General features: G+C 38.9%; 3 protein-coding genes across 11 annotated transcripts in view; all 3 read left to right on the forward strand.

Annotated features, from left to right (window-relative positions):
* Positions 1–4162, forward strand: part of LOC109203605 (sialic acid-binding Ig-like lectin 7) — a 10539-nt gene extending 6377 nt beyond the window's left edge. Inside the window, exons 5-10 of one of the 2 annotated variants that reach the window (XM_025910243.1) lie at positions 1–171; positions 324–414; positions 578–614; positions 790–2064; positions 2168–2450; positions 2544–4162. The exon at positions 1–171 is cut by the window's left edge and continues 90 nt beyond it. In XM_025910243.1, coding sequence (XP_025766028.1) covers positions 1–171; positions 324–414; positions 578–605 — 290 coding nt within the window. In that variant the 3' untranslated portion in view covers positions 606–614; positions 790–2064; positions 2168–2450; positions 2544–4162. The remainder of the gene's footprint in view (positions 172–323; positions 415–577; positions 615–789; positions 2065–2167; positions 2451–2543) is intronic. The other variant, XM_025910244.1, reaches the window with a different exon arrangement.
* Positions 1–18564, forward strand: part of LOC100712503 (sialic acid-binding Ig-like lectin 7) — a 53804-nt gene extending 35240 nt beyond the window's left edge. For 2 of the 3 annotated variants that reach the window (XM_025910241.1, XM_019363227.1), the window contains exon 6: positions 18468–18564. In XM_025910241.1, the coding sequence (XP_025766026.1) occupies positions 18468–18549 (82 nt within the window). In that variant the 3' untranslated portion in view covers positions 18550–18564. The remainder of the gene's footprint in view (positions 1–18467) is intronic. The other variant, XM_025910242.1, reaches the window with a different exon arrangement.
* On the forward strand, positions 4558–13277 carry LOC100693117 (transcription factor 7-like 1-B). Of its 6 annotated transcripts, XM_019363214.2 has the most exons (13): positions 4558–4576; positions 5691–5809; positions 8953–9329; positions 9680–9738; positions 9836–10097; positions 10404–10462; positions 10560–10821; positions 11125–11183; positions 11279–11341; positions 11542–11698; positions 11852–11959; positions 12055–12097; positions 12209–13277. In XM_019363214.2, the coding sequence occupies exons 3-13, from the start codon at positions 9015–9017 to the stop codon at positions 13066–13068; spliced, it is 2247 nt and encodes a 748-aa protein (XP_019218759.1). In that variant the 5' UTR covers positions 4558–4576; positions 5691–5809; positions 8953–9014; the 3' UTR covers positions 13069–13277. The 6 variants fall into 6 exon arrangements, with proteins under 6 accessions (XP_019218759.1, XP_025766020.1, XP_019218761.1 ...); XM_019363215.2 differs by lacking the exon at positions 4558–4576 and having other exon boundaries at positions 9026–9329; XM_025910233.1 differs by lacking the exon at positions 4558–4576 and having other exon boundaries at positions 5698–5809; positions 8941–9329.
* Positions 18565–19101: the final 537 nt, after the last annotated feature.

Here is a 19101-nt window from a genome sequence, read left to right on the forward strand (position 1 = left end):
AACCTCCAGTCAGCAGCTTCACCTGGTTCAAGAAGAGCAGAGATGGAGCTGTGAAAGTATCTGAAGGAGAGATTTACAGCTTCAATGTAACAGATGGAGGAGTTTATTACTGTGTGGCCACTAATGATCTGGGTAATCAGACATCAGCAGAGATTCATGTGGCTGTTGGAGGTAAAGTTAGGCTGAAGTCACTGATGTCCTTCTTCCCTTTTTCTTTCTGAAAACTTAAAGATGATGTGAAAACAACTTTAGCAATGGCTGTATCTTTATGTCCACATTATTATATCTTGTTTGACTCACATTTTATATTTATCTTGTACCAGGAGAGCAGAATGGTCACTCATTCACACTGGGCCTACTTCTTGGAGGAATCTCTGGGGTCATCTTACTCATTTCTCTAATAATCGTTCTTTGGCAAGTATCACATATCACAGTAGAAGACATGATATTTTTACCAATATTTTAGCTGCACATTAAAAAATATTTATTTTCCATCAAGCTTTATCTACTCACATGTATATTCAACATAAACATAAATTTAACATAAAATAATTTTACTGTCTGTTATGTCGTCCAGGTGGTTAAAGTCAACGCGTCAAACTTAACAGACACAGGTAAGAAATATTGAACGTCTCTGTAGTTTACCTGCATGTTTACATGATTGTTTCCTATAGTACTTCATTAAGAGCCATCTAGTTAAATGCTTTAAAATATCTAAAAACATGATTAAAATGGACTCAACGGGTCTACATCACAGATTTTCTTTTTCTTTTTTTTCTTTTTTTATAGATTCAGTCACCTTAAGACTTGGTTGTTGAAGGCCCAGCAAATAACACAGAAACAGAGGAAGAAAACATCCATCCATGCACAACATTCATATATATATATATATATATATATATATATTCATGTATGCACTGGGAACAACTTGGTGTTCAGCGTATTTTTTAAGGATATTTCAGCATTTGGAATAGTCAGCAATCAGTACACCGACCTTGAGTTGGTAGATCAACCACTCCTCCACCTGAGCAAATCTATCATACTTTACATGACAGCAGAGACAAAGAAGAACCTCCTCATACTGTAGCTCTTTTTTATTGTGATTATCTTAGTTATTTTCATGGTCACACAATATTTGCATGATGGTGTGCTCTTCTATGATTTGTTATTTATAGAGCAGACATGTTGAAATGAAAAGCGCTATTAATAGGAAACTAGCCAAAATTCATGTAGAGATGCTAGCATAAAAACACATCTACAAACATTAAATTTATTAAATAAGATATTTATTTCAATTTAGAAGGGTTTCTCTGAGATATGATGACAGGGGTATTGCTCCATACTGTGTCTGATATGAAATACAGACTTTGCAAGCATAGTAAGGTTTTGAAAGTGAAAGAGATCATATTTATGAGTTTAAAGTTGAAAGAAGATTTTGAGCTCAATCTAGCTCGAAGGACCAAGCTGTCTGAATAAAATTAACAAAAATCAGCAACAGTCAAGAACTAGAGCATTTATTCTTCCAAGGGAGCAAAAGCATCAAATATAAAGTGTCATGCAAGGGCTCAAAGGGGGAAGTTCTCTGTGAGCTTTTTATTACATTTGGACCACCTTTTGCCTTTAAACTGTCCCACAGTGTAGCATTTTTCCTTCTACAGGCTTTTCACACAATGACAGTTATGAGTGTGTGTACTATAATGAGCAGATAACATTGTTTTGCAGTACTTTTAGGTACTATGTGTACTGAGTGTATCCTTGACTATTATACAGCTCACACTTATTAGGACGTTGCATAATATATTTTTCTTTAACTGTACTAGACAGAATTTCTTGCAAAGTCATTTATGCTAATGTAATATGCTAATGGTCCCACATATAACAGTTGGCACCCCCCTGAATCTGGTTTTTACTCTTGGCTTATCTAAAAACTTACATTAGTGGTACATTAGTGGACCATGTAATCAACCATGGAATGACCCTGAGGGAAGCTGGCCAACGAGTTCAGGCTAACTTGAGCCGCTACACTGTAGCAAGCATCATAAGGACATTTCGAAATGAGAATCGGTTAGTACAGTCACTTTGCACTAAGATTTGTAGCATTGCCATATGCTAATGACAAACACAACAATACCATAGATGTAAAAATACTGAAATTGTTACTTTACAGAATTGCTAGACGACCAGATGCTGGGGGCAGAGGAAGAATGTTCACTGCAGACCAAGAAACCCATATAGTCAATATGGTGATTGTAAATAATTCCATAAGGCTACGCGAAATTCAGCAGCGCATAATTGAGGATGACACCACCTTCCAAAACATACAAAATGTGAGCATTTCTGTATTAGGTCGTGTACTTGCCCGCAACAGAATCCGAATGAAACAAATCTACAGAGTACCTTTTGAAAGAAACAGTGAGCGTGTAAAACAGCTGCGATATGACTATGTGCAGGTAAGCTATAGTATCATTGGTACTGAATCTGGAAATGCATACTGTAGTGCTGTGCATGTGCCTGCTGTGCTGAATTTGTTTTGTCTTGTCTAGAGAGTGATGGAGCTAGAGGCAGATGGGTCATGAGCAGATTTTTGTGGATGAAGCTGGTTTTCACCTCACAAAGACAAGGAGACGTGGCAGGAACATTATTGGACACCGTGCCATAATCAACGTCCCAGGACAACGCGGTGGTAACATAACTATGTGTGCAGCTATACGTCAAAATGGTGGTGTTCACCATCATGCAACCCTGGGCCCATATAACACTGCACATATTATTACATTCCTGGACACCTTACATGACATGCTCACTAGTGTTCAGAGACCAGAGCAGACCAGTCATCATATGGAACAATGTTAGTTTCCATAGGGCTGCTTTGGTCCGCAACTGGTTTACAGATCACCCACTCTTCACTGTACTCAACCTCCCCCCATACTCTCCATTCTTGAACCCAATTGAAGAGTTCTTCTCTGCCTGGCGCTGGAAGGTCTATGACCGTCATCCCCATCAACGCATAGCCCTTTTACAGGCAATGGAGGAGGCATGTGGGGATATTGACCAGGCATCATGTCAGGCCTGGATACGCCATTCCAGAAGATATTTTCCCCGGTGCCTTGGACTAGAGGACATTGCATGTGATGTAGACGAAATTTTGTGGCCGGACCCAGAGAGACGACACGATGTAGACAGATTTCTTTTTTTTCCTCAGTGAAATTACTATTTTGTTTGGACTTTGAAATAAACACTTGTGTTTGTTTTGATGTGTGTAAATAAACACCAGTACTTGAAGTTTGGATCCCTCCATGTTTACAGACCTATGACAAAAGTATGAGCTCAAACTGACATAGCCTACTTGGTGCACAGAGAAAGCAAAAGCCAGATGTGTTTTTTATTCATACCATCAGTGTGTAGTTGGTGCATTGTGTGCTTATTAATGTGATGCCTTGTGTTAACTGTTTGATACGAAAAAAACATTTTTACAAAGGTGTGGAGAGTTAAGCAAAGGTTATTCGCTTTTACAAGGAAATTACAATGTTTTGTTGATTTTTGTGAAGGGTTTTCTTATTTGTGTGTAGAGTTCTGCATAAATAGCCAATAGTTACAAAAAATGTGCTTAAGCCATCAGAAAAAACTGTAAGTGCCATAGGAAAGTGTCATTGTCTCCGCCTCTGACGGGGTGTCCATCTGGAGCTGGGCAAGTTATTTTTTTAATTTACTTTATGAAAAATGAAGAAGTACACCAGTATTTTTGAACTCATGAACTGATTTTTATCAGCAATACCTGGTCCTCACCACAACCAGACAGTCAGCACGAACGTGTGATTTACAGAATATAGAATCTATAGAATCTCAGATATCTATTATCAAGTATATTAGAAGTAATATTTTACCGTTCTTAAGCCAGGAAGGCGGACAGATAGCACAAACAGTATGTTTTAGTCTGATCGATTTAGTCTTTAGTCCTGTCTTCCAATGCTCACTCCCAACCCATGAGATTGCCACCCCTCCCTGAGCCCGGTGCTCCTGGAGGTGTCTCCCTGTTAAAAGGTAGAACTGTTGCCAAGTGCTTGCTTACAGGGCATTGTCTCTCTATTATTGTAGGGGCTTTACCTTAGAATATAAAGCTGTTGTTGTGACTTGGTGCTATATAATTAAAATTGAACTGAAATGAAATAGCTTCCCTGTCATCGTCTTGATGCATTCTCAATCATTTAAGTAAGTAAATCTCCAAAAGTTGATTCTGTTCATCTGGATGTAGTGTTTTCAGTGGGAGAAACATTTCATCACTCATCCAAGTGACTTCTTCAGTCTCAGCTGACTGCAGGTGTCCCCAATCTTATAAACAGTAGATTATTTACATTATTACATTATTATTTAGATTTAACATGACAGCTGACTGGGGTAACCTGAGACTGAGTATTACTATTTTTCTGTATTTAACTACTGCAATGCATTGTGGGAGCAAGAACCCTGAAAGGAGGGAAAAGTAAGCAAGTCCAGCCATTACGCTTCTTTCAGGCTTCATTTGGAACATTTGGATTTTGGACTTTGAAGCTGAAGAAACTGCCTTGATAATTCAGTGGTAAATATTAAAGCTTATATTTTTTAAATTAAAATAATGTTTTTCAAAAGACTCAGTGTTTTTTTTTTAGAAATAATTGTTAATTTATTTGTTAACTGGTGTGTATCCAGATAAGGCAGGAATATTTTACTGAGTCATTTTTCAAATAATGTTATTTAGATTTAACATGACATGAGCTTCTCATTTTTGTTAATTCCATTTTTTTTTTAAATTAAAATCATTTTTCGCTATGATAACATCAAATTTGCCCTTCAGTGGCTGGACCAGTTTTCATAAATATTATAGTTAGCTGTCTGCTTCTCTCTGGGTTTTACACAGCTGTGACAGGCAGCTAGCCAATTAGCTAAAGTTAGTAATGTAGATAACTGGGAAAGTAAAAACTTCATTGTTCTGTTGATGTATAGACAGTCAGAAATAGTTTTAGGACTCTAATAAGTCCTATAATAATATTATGTTTTACAGTTGCCTCTACAGAAGACTTTAAAGGGTTTCAGGCAAAGTTACACTAACTCTAGTTTTAGCCTCGGACCATCCTGGCTAGCTAACAAATGCTAATGTTAGCCTGTGAAATAAGCTGCTAACATAAAGACTTTTAGCTAGCTGACCAGCATAGACTAATTTGATGGTTAAAAGACTATAGTGGTGATATTATTAAAAGTTTAGTTTCACCTCAGCACATTTATCATTATGTCCAATTTGTAGCACATAAAAATGTTTAGTAAATATTTTTAGACAGACATGATCCAACTTTTCTTGAAAATGTTATTTATCTAATGCTGAGTAGATCATTTCTAGTATATTTTTGTGACCCCATTGAGCTAATGTGATTAAATTATAACTATATCTTGATTAAAGTATAATACAAGCGCAGTGCTGGTGTGCAGGGGTGTTATATGCCTTGTGGGGATGCTGCTGACATATTGTAAATTGTTAAGTCTATATCAAGCTTTTAGCCTAATAATAAGCAGGGATATTTGTGTCTTTATTAAAAAAAATCAGATCCTTAGAGATTATTTGAAAAGTGGATTGATAGGTATCACTAAATGAAACACTCTAAACCTGCAATGGAAAAATATCCCTTATTTCACCTGTGATCACACACTTGCACGTGCAGAGCCAACAAAAGGAAACACTTTACTGAGTGAGAAAGGGAGATACAAGATGCTGATAGTGCAGTGCAGCTGGTGTCAGGAGAGGATGAAAAAGCCTGATCACCTTGTCTACAAAAGCAAGGTGAGTCTAATGTTGTCATTGATTTACTTTGTGAAGGTTTGTGTGTTACTTCAATTATAAACTGCTTATATTGCAACAGAATGCTGTTATGTGTATGCAACTCTGCATTTATTTTAGGAAAATTAATAATGATAATCCGCAGCGGATCTAAACAAAACCAAAACTCTGTTCTTTCTTGCTGGCTTTCAATGACAGGTGTACAAGTTCAGTTTATTTCAAGTCATTTTCCACCTCAATACTAAACTTTGTATTTTTATTCCTTTTATTGTAGCTTAAATGTAAACAACAGCAACAAAAAACAAACTTCTTAAAACTTATTTTTTTCCTCAGAATAAATTTACCAGGCTCATTGGCTGAGATGGTGGAGCAAAACAGTATCACATTAACTGCTTAAGTTCCTGTATGAATTGAACAACTCTGAAAATCTAAGCAAAAGCTGAGTGTATTTCCTTTAACCTCCTAAGACCTGAAATCTTCCACGGCATGCATTTTTAATTTCTCTTTGATATTTGGACATATTGGGGCCTGATGAATGTAAAAACAAAGAATTACCAGATTTTTTTTTTTTTTTACCTTGTTTTTGTTTTTAAGAAAAATAAGAGCCACATGTGAGGATATTCGTTTAAAATTTTGTTAGAACAGTAGCAGTATAATGTCCTTGTAAGTGGATATCAGGCCCTTGTAGAGCAAAAGAGTATTTTGGTCTAAATAACCCAAAATGTGATGTCCACATATGTGGACGCCAGGTCCTAGGAGGTTAAAGCTCAGATGGAATTTGATGGACTACCATGCTACAATCAGGACTTTATCACACAGGTAAATGAAGAGTGGTGCCACTAGAAAGTGTGCACACAATTTCTCACTTCATGCTTGCTCTTCACGAAGCTCTGGTGTCACTTTGTAGTCACTTGTCTTATTATTGTCTAATTTGTCCTGATTTAGGGTCTGTGAGCACAAGCAGAGGTTTTTGCTTGGGAAGTAACCATGCCCTCTGTTTGAGAGAACATTTAATGGCTGTGAAATATGTCAAACTTTTCTCTTCTACTTTAACAGCCAAGAGCATTTTGAACACAGGGGACAAAAGGTGTGGATTGAGGATTTTGAACTATGGCGTTTAAGTGTTGTCACTGCTGAGGGTTCATGGACACAGATCCTTATTCACTTAGCTGATGTTGACAGTTTAAAAGTCTTTATCAGAACAAGCAATATAAAATAAAATAAAAGAATATTTAACATTAAATGTACCAATGTTGTTGTGTACTTCTTGTGCACAGATAATTTTAAGAAGTTTTCATTTAAAAGCAAATTGTGTATAAGGTTGTAATTGTATAGAAATGTGTGGTTAAGGATATACAAAAAAGTACATTTAATGGGCTAAAGTTAAAAGAATTGAATGTAAATAGTAATAGAAACTGAATTTTCACTTTTTCTATTCACAGAAAAAATCCATTAATGACACAGAAAATATACTGTGACTAAGAATAAGACAATTTTTCCATTTTACCATTTACAGAAAAGTCTTTCAACTTCTTTTAAAAATAAATAAATAAAAAAATGTACTGGCAGAAAATTACCAGGACATTTACTGTTTTTCTACAGAATTCTTTTTTACAGTGTAAAGCAACATCTGACAGCTGTTTCCTTCAATAACTGATGGACTTTTTGCATATTGTAACAGAAATATTCAATACAGTCAAAACTGAAAACAAGCATGAACCTTTCTGAGCATGGTTTTGTCTCTCTGCTTATAATTTGGTTACTAAAGGAATAAGTACCCTGACATGTACTGTGGGCTCAGTCGGGGCCCAACATAATCTGCCCCAGAGTCCCTGAGAAGCCTGATCCAGCCATGATGATGACTGTAGATAAAGAGATGCTGGAAACAGGGAGGGCTGAAATGGAATGTTTTTGTTACCTGGTGACACAATGAAATGAAACAGTAACATTTTACATAACCTGACACACAGAGACAGGATCTTCACTGTGTGAACAAGTGCTTTTCAGAGCCTCAAAAGCAAACCTCAAAAGTACTTTTAAACAGCATTTTAAAATATTTAAGTGAACCATCGCTGAAAATTGTTGGTGAGTACTCATAGCATAGTTTTAAGGTCATCTGATACAGTGGAACATCTAAATTAAACACTTGACTCCTTAAGCCACACATTTAGTTTTTCAAAATCGATATTTTTCCTGTTTTAATGTGTCCCTCAACATGTAAACAAAGTCCACAAAGTAAAGTTTGAATTATTGAGCTACTGTGTGATTCAGCAGTGACCTAAGTAATTCACATCGTGTAAAAAAAAAAAACAAGTATCGAATTAAAATTTAAACAAAAACTGCAATGGTATGATCAGAAAACTGTACTTTAAAATATATCTGCAGTATTTAAATAAACCTGTAGGCAGTAACTTCCTTCATACAGCACACTCTTGGTACATTTGAATCAAACTTTGGGGTGAATTCATCTCAACAATGCATCATATTATATTAATTTATAACACGAATGCCTGTAAAACTTGAATCTGCAGAGCAACTTGTTACTACAGTTTTTTTTTAAATTTCCTCTGCAGTACAGGTCAGCTTAATCAGGTTTTAAATCACAAGGCTATTATTTTAATATTGTAACTGGCTAAGCTGATGCAAAATTAAAACCCCTCAGTCAGCAAATTCAATGTTTTTTTTAAATCAAATTCCAAGTCCTCATGCACCTTGTTAGTGTTGTTGAATTGCAGATTCTTGTATATACATATATATGATATTTAAATCTTTTTGGTAAACAACTGAAACCTGTTCATTATATTATATATAACTGTGATTGTGAAACAGTGCATTATCTATTTAAACTGTTTGTTACAAAGTAAGAACAATTGCTGTTATATAAATGCAGTGAAGTCATGAGAGTTAACAGAGTTTGAGGTATTAATTAGTTTGTTAGTTTTTTGTATTTCTCAGTTTGGTTTGAACACTTTTAAATATCTTATCATCAGTAAATGTCATATTTTAATATGACATTTACTCTGACTTTAACTGTTAACTCACACCTTGTTCCCACATAATACTTGTCCTTAGTTTAGTTCGGTATTATATGAGATGTAAGAACGCAGTGTAAAAGGAACAAAACCTTTTATGAATGTGTGCCACAGGATCCCAGACAGAAGCAGTTGTCATTTTTCTGAGTGACCCCCTCAACCCCTCTGTCTCTAAAATGGACATCAGGGAGGAAAACAATCATATTTCAGAGACAATGCAGTCAGAAGAAGCGCCTTCCACTTCTGAAGATGCGGCAGTTGACATTCTGGGGCAAACATCCTACCCTCTGCCTCCCCCTCCTTTCCCCACTGGGATACCTGCCCCCCCTCAGCCAGCATCAGATCCTCAGACTGGAGGATTTGTTAGCAACATCCTCCCAGAACCAGCTCCTCCTGTGCATCAGCAGCTGGTTCCACTCATGGGCTCAGGACCAGCTCACCTCTACAGTCAGCCAGCGACAGATAGACAGGGACAGCTGAGACACCCAAAGGTAGTGACCGGTCTCATTAGAGTTTTATTGATAAAGATGCTTAAAACTATTGCATGCTTTAGTCTACATGAAAGAAAAACAGTTTTATTTTACTCTAAAATCACTCTGCCTCACCTTCCTTGTATTTCACCTTTGTATAAATGTGGTGTGAAGCTTTGCTGAACAGTAAACTTTGTCACTGCCAGTGAAACATAATTCCAAAGAATAGCGCAGGAGAGCAAAGTCAAGCTATGTATGAATGTAGTTTTATGCACATCTTCTCCTCCCACTGATCACTTCTTCCACCGAGTGAATAGATCATAGTATTGCAGCGTGTCTCATCATCTGTTGTGTGTTTTGTGTGTTTCAAGCTTAATGTGGTCGGGATTCCAGACAACATGAGGCAGTACGTGCATCCTGTTGGAGAACTGTATGTAAAACACACAAGCACACCAGTGTACACAGCTGCTGAACATCTGTATCTTCATAAACTCTGTTATCTTGTATCCGTCTCTGCATCTGTGTAGGCACGATGTGCCATTGTGGGATTTTGTCACTCCTCCTCCCCCATCCAACCCTCAACTTCCCCCTTCTTTCCCCACTGGAGCACCCGCTCAGTCATCATTAGATCCTTGGACTGGAAGATTTCTTAGCCACACCCTCCTGGAACCAGCTCCTCCTGTGTCTCAGCAGCTGGTTCCACTCATTCTCACTAACACCGCCACAGTGCCAGCTCACCTCTACAGTCAGCCAGGGACAGATAGGCAGGGACAGCTGAGACACCCAGAGGTAGAGACAGGACTCATTAGAGTTTTATTGATAAAGATGTTTAAAAGTGTCGGACTCATCACTCTGCTCTCACCTTCCTTGTATTTCACCTTTGTATAAATGTGGTGTGAAGCTTTGCTGAGCAGTAAACTTTGTCACTGCCAATGAAACAATTCTAAAGAATAGCGCAGGAGAGCAAAGTCAAGCTATGTATGAATGTAGTTTATGCACATCTTCTCCTCCCACTGATCACTTCTTCCACCGAGTGAATAGATCATAGTATTGCAGCGTGTCTCATCATCTGTTGTGTGTTTTGTGTGTTTCAAGCATAATGCGCTCGGGATTCCAGACAACATGAGGCAGTACGTGCGTCCTGCTGGAGAACTGTACGTAAAACACACAAGCACATCAGTGTACACAGCTGCTGAACATCTGTATCTTCATAAACTCTGTTATCTTGTATCCGTCTCTGCATCTGTGTAGGCACGATGTGCCATTGTGGGATTTTGTCACTCCTCCTCCCCCATCCAACCCTCAACTTCCCCCTCCTTTCCCCACTGGAGCACCCACTCAGTCAGCATTAGATCCTTGGACTGGAAGATTTCTTAGCCACACCCTCCTGGAACCAGCTCCTCCTGTGTCTCAGCAGCTGGTTCCACTCATTCTCACTAACACTGCCACAGTGCCAGCTCACCTCTACAGTCAGCCAGGGACAGATAGGCAGGGACAGCTGAGACACCCAGAGGTAGAGACAGGACTCATTAGAGTTTTATTGATAAAGATGTTTAAAAGTGTCGGACTCATCACTCTGCTCTCACCTTCCTTGTATTTCACCTTTGTATAAATGTGGTGTGAAGCTTTGCTGAGCAGTAAACTTTGTCACTGCCAATGAAACAATTCTAAAGAATAGCGCAGGAGAGCAAAGTCAAGCTATGTATGAATGTAGTTTATGCACATCTTCTCCTCCCACTGATCACTTCTTCCACCGAGTGAATAGATCATAGTATTGCAGCTTGTCTCATCATCTGTTGTGTGTGTGTGTTTCAAGCATAATGTGGTCGGGATTCCAGACAACATGAGGCAGTACGTGCATCCTGTTGGAGAACTGTACGTAAAACACAAACGCACCAGTGTACACAGCTGCTGAACATCTGTATCTTCATAAACTCTGTTATCTCGTAATCATCTCTGCATCTGTGTAGGCACGATGTTCCAGTCCGGGATTTTGTCGTTCCTGCTCCCCCATCCAACATCTCCACTCCAAAGTAAGTTTCTCTGGTGCTTTGTGTCAGTGATCTCCAGATATCCATCTTTGCTCTGCAGATGTTTGCGTGAATTATTTTAATCAGCTTCCTTTAATGGTGCCTCCTTACATTCAGTTTCACAGCTTTACTATGTTTTTGAACTACTTTCATCACAGCTGTACACAATGCTAATGCTCTGACTCTGTGTTTTATTCCTGTAGAAAAAGGAAATGTGAAGCCCGACAGTATGAGGACCGGCTGTACATAAAGAAACCACCAAACGCCTTCATGCTTTACCTGAAGGAGCAGAGGCCAAAGGTGATGGCGGAACTGAACACAACTGGCAGTGCAGCCATAAATGCAGTTGTGGGAAAGAGGGTAAGTGTGTAACTCTGAATATATTTATGCATCTGTTAATGCTTTATGCTCATTTTGTACATGTGTACCAGCTGTCCTGTAGTTATGTGTAGTGTAGTGTAGCTGAGTATTTATCTATGCTGACAGTGTGTTCGCATGATTGTCTGTCTGCAGTGGAGGTCACTCTCAAAAGACCAACAAGCAAAATATTTTGATCAGGCTGAAACGGAGAGTTGCCGTCACGCCACAGAGCATCCAGACTGGTCCACCAAAGAAAACTACGTATGTCCAAAGTGCCAACATGCAGTTCATACATGTGCCTATCAGTGCACAGAGTTTGTATCAACTGATAAAAATTCTCATATTTTTGTTTTTAGGGCAAAAAGAGGAAGAGAACACGAAATCGCACCTCAAGCACAGGTGAGAGGAGATTTCTGGGAATTACGACGTTTTTTCATGTGAAATGTGATGTAAAGAAGACGAGAATCTGTTAACAAAAGAAGACTTACTGTGTTTTTGTTTGTGTTGCAGCATCTGCATCTGAACCTAAACAGGAAGCTCAACAGGCCAAGAGGCTTTGTGTGACGCCAGCTCAGACACAGCCGTCTTCTTCCTATTCAGTTGTGAAGGAGCCTCTCAAGCAGCCACAGAGACAGCCAACTGTTACCAACCTGCCTCACCAGCAGTCAGCGTGTGTGCAGCTGCAGAACACACAGACTACAGCTGATGCGCCTGTGTGTCAAGTAAATCCGGTCCTCCCAGCTTCTCATATGGATTTCTCTGCATCTGCATCACTGGCCTCCTCTGCACCCGTTCAGCTCCAGAAAGAGGCCCCTTTTGTCAGTGACACTAATGAAGCACTGCTGTCAGTGGTGGAACAGCTTGACCCCCTCCTCACTTCTGAGCAGTTTCAGCAGCCCTCCTCTCCACTCATTGGTCCTCAGTTAAGTCAGACAAGCCTTGCTTCTCCTGTATATTGTGCTCTATCCACATTATATGCCTCCCCTGACACATTCTTTAAAAACCAAAAAGAGCCTATTGGGTTCGCTGACATTCAGCATGACATATGGCCAATCCTCCCTGTCACTCCACAGCCTGATACACTCTCCTGTTCTAATACTCCTAAATATAGTCCGATCAGCCCTTTTTCTCTGGAGAATTCCTCTCCATCCAAATTGCTGGACTCTTTTGTTGCGCCCACTGAATGCCAGCCAATGTCTCCCGTCTTCAGCGAAACTGCAAAATATATGATGTCACTACTTAACGACCTCGAACCTGGGCCCTTTGCACAGCATCTACAGCCCTCCTCTCCTCAAGCAGGCTGGTCCTCACCAGAATCAGATCAGTCCTGTAGGCCCCCAAACCACAGCTTCCTTCAAACACTGTATTGAAGGTCTTAGCTCACTGCTTAATTAGCTCGAGGTTCCACCCTTTTCTGCAGAGCTTCAACAGTCCTGCAGCTCTCGCACAAAAATCTCTACTGGAACAGTCAAATTCAGAGTGAACTGAACTGAACTGGATACATTTTACAAACTCAAGCTATTGAACTGTCTTTTTCTTGTTTTCTTGTCCTTTCAATTTGTGTAAATAAAATAACAAAAAAAAAAGTCTTTTCATTTTCATAATTTGATGCTGAACACTAAAGCAAAAATTAAATACAGCAATAATAAATTAAATACAGCCATACAACACTGAACTTCTAGCAACATTCCTGGATGGTGTACAGGATGCTTTGCTTGATTAGAGAGATCGTGAGCAGGCAGAGCATCCCATATCACTTGGGCCAATGTGAGCTTTCACCGAGGTCCAAGAATCCGCAATTGGTTTCACAATGAGCAGCATTTTATCAATGTGTTTCTTCCACTGTACTCTCTGTTATGGAAATTTTAACAATGACCTGCAACACACCCAGTGAGCTTGATTTGAAGTGGGTTTAATAAACACATTGCAATGTGGAGAGAGCATCCCAGTGAAACACCAGGATCATCTCTGAATTGTGGCCACTGCCCTTACATCTTATATACAGAGAAACAGACAAAGAACATTCCTCAAACTCTTACATGTTGGCCCCTCTCACAGGGGCGCTATACCTCCTCCCGCACAGAGAGAATTATGACCTTGTTTTCTGCTTAGCCTTCACCTAAGGATTTACATCCCTGATAAGCAGAAGAAGCCTCACTATCTGTTTAATGTCTCCCATTACAATGGCCTCACTGTGTTAACTTTCCACATACATGTAAAGTAGTGGCAGGAGTGCTCTTATTATAGTAAAGTGAGAAAGTGATATTACTATAACTCAGGGGTCGGCAACCCTCAGCACGTCTGCCACAGCTGGCACACAGGGTTAACTGATGGCACGACCAATGCTGGACTGGCCATCAGGCATTTGTTCGGTGGCCCGGTGACTTTTTTTCCCGCTTTGTAACGGTATAAACAATGAAAGGTGGTGGTTTGTCCAGATGCTGGTCGGTGTGTAAAAATAACTCAGTTGTGTGGTGGTGGCTATGGCGGAGCTTCCACAGAGGCAGCAGGTGGATGAGGGAAAGGGGAGGCAGGAGGAGGAGAGACCCGAGGCGGCCGAGTGTCAGGTGAACTGAACTTCAGGTAAGAAGTTATGACCTGCAGTCTATCTGGGTCAGATATAAACCAAGTTTAGGTGGAGTTTATTTGCGTTGTGCTGACTTTTTACAGTCAGTTACAATAACTCTTACTGCGTACTAGCTAGCATGACAGAGTTTCTATACAGCTGGGTGGGTGCTATGATGTTAGTGATACCATAGTGAACTGTATTTTATTCATAAGGTTAGTTAGTAGATTTGCCTGTAAAAAGACGGAATCGTCCCTCATTCAGAGAAAATATTACGCGTTTTGTATTAAGCTGAAAAGGAACACAGTTTGTCCTGTACTTCAGCTAAAATGAAAAAAAAAAAGACACAACGCTGGATTTATTGTGTTTACCTGTCAGCTGCCTCTTCTTCTCTCATTCTCTCCCCTCCCTCTCCTGTTGCTACTTCAATCATGAAACGATCAATGATCAGCTGATCGGCTTTTCTCTCATGTTTGTTTATTTGCACCAGAAAGAGGAAACCAGCGGATGTCGCGTTAAACAACAGCAGCACATTTAAGCTTGATCAGCTGTTGTTAGAATTTATTTAATATTAATTTCTAGTATCAGATGATGTTTGCTGGAGCCACAGCTGTAAAAGCTGCTGGTCATGATGGTTTGTATATCTGGTGAGAGGGAAACATGAAGATGAAACCAGGAGATGTCCTTACTGAATCATCAGAGCTGAACAGGTGATGGAGAAACAGGTTTACCTTTTAGGTGACATGAATGAGTTGAAGGGAAGTTATGAACTGTTTCTGAGAGACAAATAACACCAGGATCCTTTTCTACGTAGCTGACAGCTGGTAACTGTGCAGGGGCGGGTCTAGCAAATTTTTGCCAGAGGGCCAGGTAGGGCATTAACAGGGAAAGGGGGGCACAAGGAAATACTTTCTTATTCTCATTTAAACTGTCTGGCTGTTATTAAATAATTATCTGAAGCTTACAACCAAAGTTTTTATCTGACATAAACTGTATAGAAATCATACATATAACACTGAAGTAGCTGGAATCCACAGCTGTGCGTGTTCATGGAGCTTGCATTTTCACCTGCTGGACATCACTACCTGACAAGTTTAACTGTCTTCAGAACATTGCAGAGGCCTTATTGACAGCATTTGGCTCTACATATGTGTGTGAGCAGATTTTCTGTCACATGAGTGTCCTCAGGTAGCCGTCTGAATGCTGGACACTCTGACACCTGTGTCTCTGAGTGGGAGACCAGAGATCACATTAACATGTGTATCTCTGTATTAACAAACATCAACAATGATAAGAAACATCATTTCTTATCATTGTTGTGAGGAGACCATGAATAGCATTTGTATTTGCTGTATTTGCTGTAATGGAGTTCTTGTTATGGAACTTTTTTTTGTTTTTGTTTCAAAATAGCTGATAACTATTCGCTGATAGCTGCCAACATCTGCGAACAAATATACTTCTATAAAGTTGTTCTATATAGTGTGTAACTGTTCATATAGAGCGTTATTAAATTTATTGCTAATGCAATCATATGGCACACTGACTTCTGAGGAAATTTTAAATGGCACTCGCCATCAGAAAGGTTGCCTACCCCTGCTATAACTAATGTGATATAATTAAATATGTGATTAATATATGAAAAAAGAAATCTGCCACCACATCTCCCTTTTTGAACCCTTTTGAGGAGTTTTCTCAGCATTTTCTCAGATGTAAAGTATACAACAGGAAAATCTACTTCAAGCATTGAATGGAGCATGTGGTGAAATAGGAGTGGAATCTTGGTGGCGCTGGATTCGGCATGCTAAATGATTCTTTCCTTGTTGCCTTGCAAGGGAGACCATGGCATGTGATGTGGATGAAGTCCTTTGGCCTGACCCAGCACAGAGGCGTGATGCTGAGGCAGAATAAGTTATCTGAATATGCTGTAAAAATATGTAATTTTTTAATGTATATATATCTTTTTTTACTGCAGTTCTTTTTTTGTTAAAATGTGAGTACAAGAACAAATAAATGAATAAATATTCCACCGCTATCTCACGGTGTTTTGTATTTATTTCTGTAGTGTGTAATAGTTGCGTTTGCACATTGGCTGGTTTTGTGTGGCTTTTGACAGTAGTGGTTGATTTTGAGTAAAGTTAAAATAGTTTGTGTTTAGTGTTTTGAGACAAAGATGAGATTTTAGGAAATGTGTTTTAGCAATTCAGAAAAACTGTAATAAACAAACAGTTCCTGTTTGTTCGAACTAAATTTAAAGAAGTTCAAACAAAATCAGGACATTCAGTCTGATTCTTTGCAGTGCACCTTACATATTTGAGTGGATAGTGACTTTGAGAAAGAGTACAAGGGTGAGTTCAGAAGTCAATGCTTTACTATCACACTTGTTTTGGTCTAAGCATAACTGTGCAGCTAACAGCCACAATTTCACATGTTTGATGCTTTAAACCGGCTCCTCATGTCACTCTAAAAGAATGGCAGCGACAGATGGGAAGAGTTTGGCCCTTTTACGCATGTTTATTCAAATAAAATGCAGTTTTGCTTGGCACAACGTTTACTGATAAAAGATATAAATAATTATTCTTTGAAACTAATACATTTAGGTGTCTAGAATCAGCTGTCTGCTGTTTACTACACAACAACCAAACACCCAAATGTTACTGTGCAGTTTCTCATGTGATTTTTTTTTTTTTTTTTGGTGCTGATGGAGCCACTCCAAATGTGACAAAAGACAAATGAAAATGGGTCTCTGGGTCTCTGCTGCTGCCTGAATGGCTTCACTGATGAATGACTCATGAAGTAAAGCCAGAAACATTTGGGTACACTGAGGAAGTTGGTCAACAGGGTTCTGCGTGGATTCTACATCTTATGTGAGTACAGACACACAGCTTTCTGTAGGCATTTTCTTCTTCGTTTTACTCATATGGACCATGTCTGTTGTTTCTTTTTTGTGGTGTTTGTTTTAAGAAATTATCTTTAGAGCAACTTTAGATGTAGATGTTCCTCAAAATACGTCCATCAGTGGCTGTGCAAGAACCATGTGGATGTCAAGACAAATTCGTTTTAACTCAAGGATTGATATTGTTCATGTCACTTTTCAGTGGTTCTAGCAGCGCATGCTGCTTTTTATGTGAAAAGGGCCTCAGCCATACGGACTCTAAATGCCTCTCCATTAGTAGTGTGTGCAGATGACAGTCAGTCCATGTCCCAGCAGAGAGAGTCTGTTGCCAGAACAAGGCTGTGTTTTATCTTTGATGTTTTTTTGCACTTCTCCCATTACTGGTGAACTCTGCTGTCTGTACCACCTCTGTTTGGGGTTCTTGGTTAAATTAGCATTCAGCTAATGCACAGTTGAGCTTTGTGATGTTGGTTCTTTGGAGGACTGCACTGGAGCACATTTAAAATGGTTGAAAACTCCACTTCATAGAAAAATAGCTGCCCACACAACCACAATACCATAAAACAAGTATTAGCTGTTGGTAAGCAATAAAGTAACAACAGCAATTTGCATTAAAATCATAGTTTGGCATCAAAACCAATCCAATACACAGCTAGCTGTCACATTACCTCTTCCAATAATTGTTTCTGTATTACAGAAAAGTTCTGTACTATGATCCTATGATAATATTTTGCAATTATTTGCCATTATATGTGATATGTAGCACCAGGGTCTTGGAGGAATGCTTTCTCATTTCACTCTGTACTGTTTAAAATAACAATAAAAGCCACTTGACTTAATAGTTCTTTGCAAATTTAAAATGCTTGAATTAATAAGCTTCCATTATCACTGCCCACCCCAGTGGATACCTAATGCACTACAGACATTTTTACATGTTTCTTAGAAGTGTTACATTAGAAACTGTCTCACAACTCTGGTTACTAGGCTGAAGAGATACATCAGAGACACAGCAGCCAATCAGTCATTTTTTTATATGAATATATGTTTATATAAGATTCTGTCACATGATAATAATTACTGCTAAATAAATATATATTTTACATAAGAAGCATTTTCAGCAGCAAGTTGGAAACCTGGTTGGTTTCTATAGTGAAGACTGTGGGAATCATAATGCTCGTGATCACACTGATCGTATTTGAGTGGTGAGACAAATGTTTCTGTGATACACGCATTTGAAACCAACTAACTCATGTGTAGTAAAATAAAATAATTCATTCTTTCTTGTTTATTTCTTTGTTCTTTTCCTTCAGCTGGTTCAGATCAAGACACTCCAACAAATCAGAGACTGAAAGCTGTCAGATGAGCAGAGTCACATCACAACACATCAACTAACGTTTCCACAGGAGGAAAATTCCACCTTAAAATATCACTAAATTCACTGCAGTGATGTTCAACAGTTTGTACATGACCGTTTTACTTTGAGTGTAAAAATGGTGTTGCAGGAATGGAAACATTTACTCTGTGAATAATTTCATATCATTCCTTCACTGCCCTGAGTCTGTTAAACAGGAGCTGCTTCAGCCTGACCATTTTATTGTTAATAGTTTATCCATGAATATTGATCAAACACCACACTTCTGTAAGACTGCTACAGCATATTGTTCGGAAAATGCTGTAATTTTACAATCTATTACAGTCTTGTTCCTTGTTCTTGCTATTACTATTAAATAACCTTTCAACAGCTACTGCTGCCCCCTTGTGGAAGACAAGTGAAATTTTTTGAATGCCCTGAGGTGTTCAGACTGTGTTGGGGGAATAGCAGTGATTTACAAGTGCAACTTAAGTTATGGCCCAATTAATCTAAGCTTATTTAATTCCTTCAGGTTTAAGTATTAAATTCCAGTTTGCTGCATTATTATCCACCAACCTCCTAAATCCTGTGAT

The sequence above is a fragment of the Oreochromis niloticus genome, linkage group LG9 (assembly GCF_001858045.2).
Source record: "Oreochromis niloticus isolate F11D_XX linkage group LG9, O_niloticus_UMD_NMBU, whole genome shotgun sequence".
Classification (NCBI taxonomy): domain Eukaryota; kingdom Metazoa; phylum Chordata; class Actinopteri; order Cichliformes; family Cichlidae; genus Oreochromis; species Oreochromis niloticus.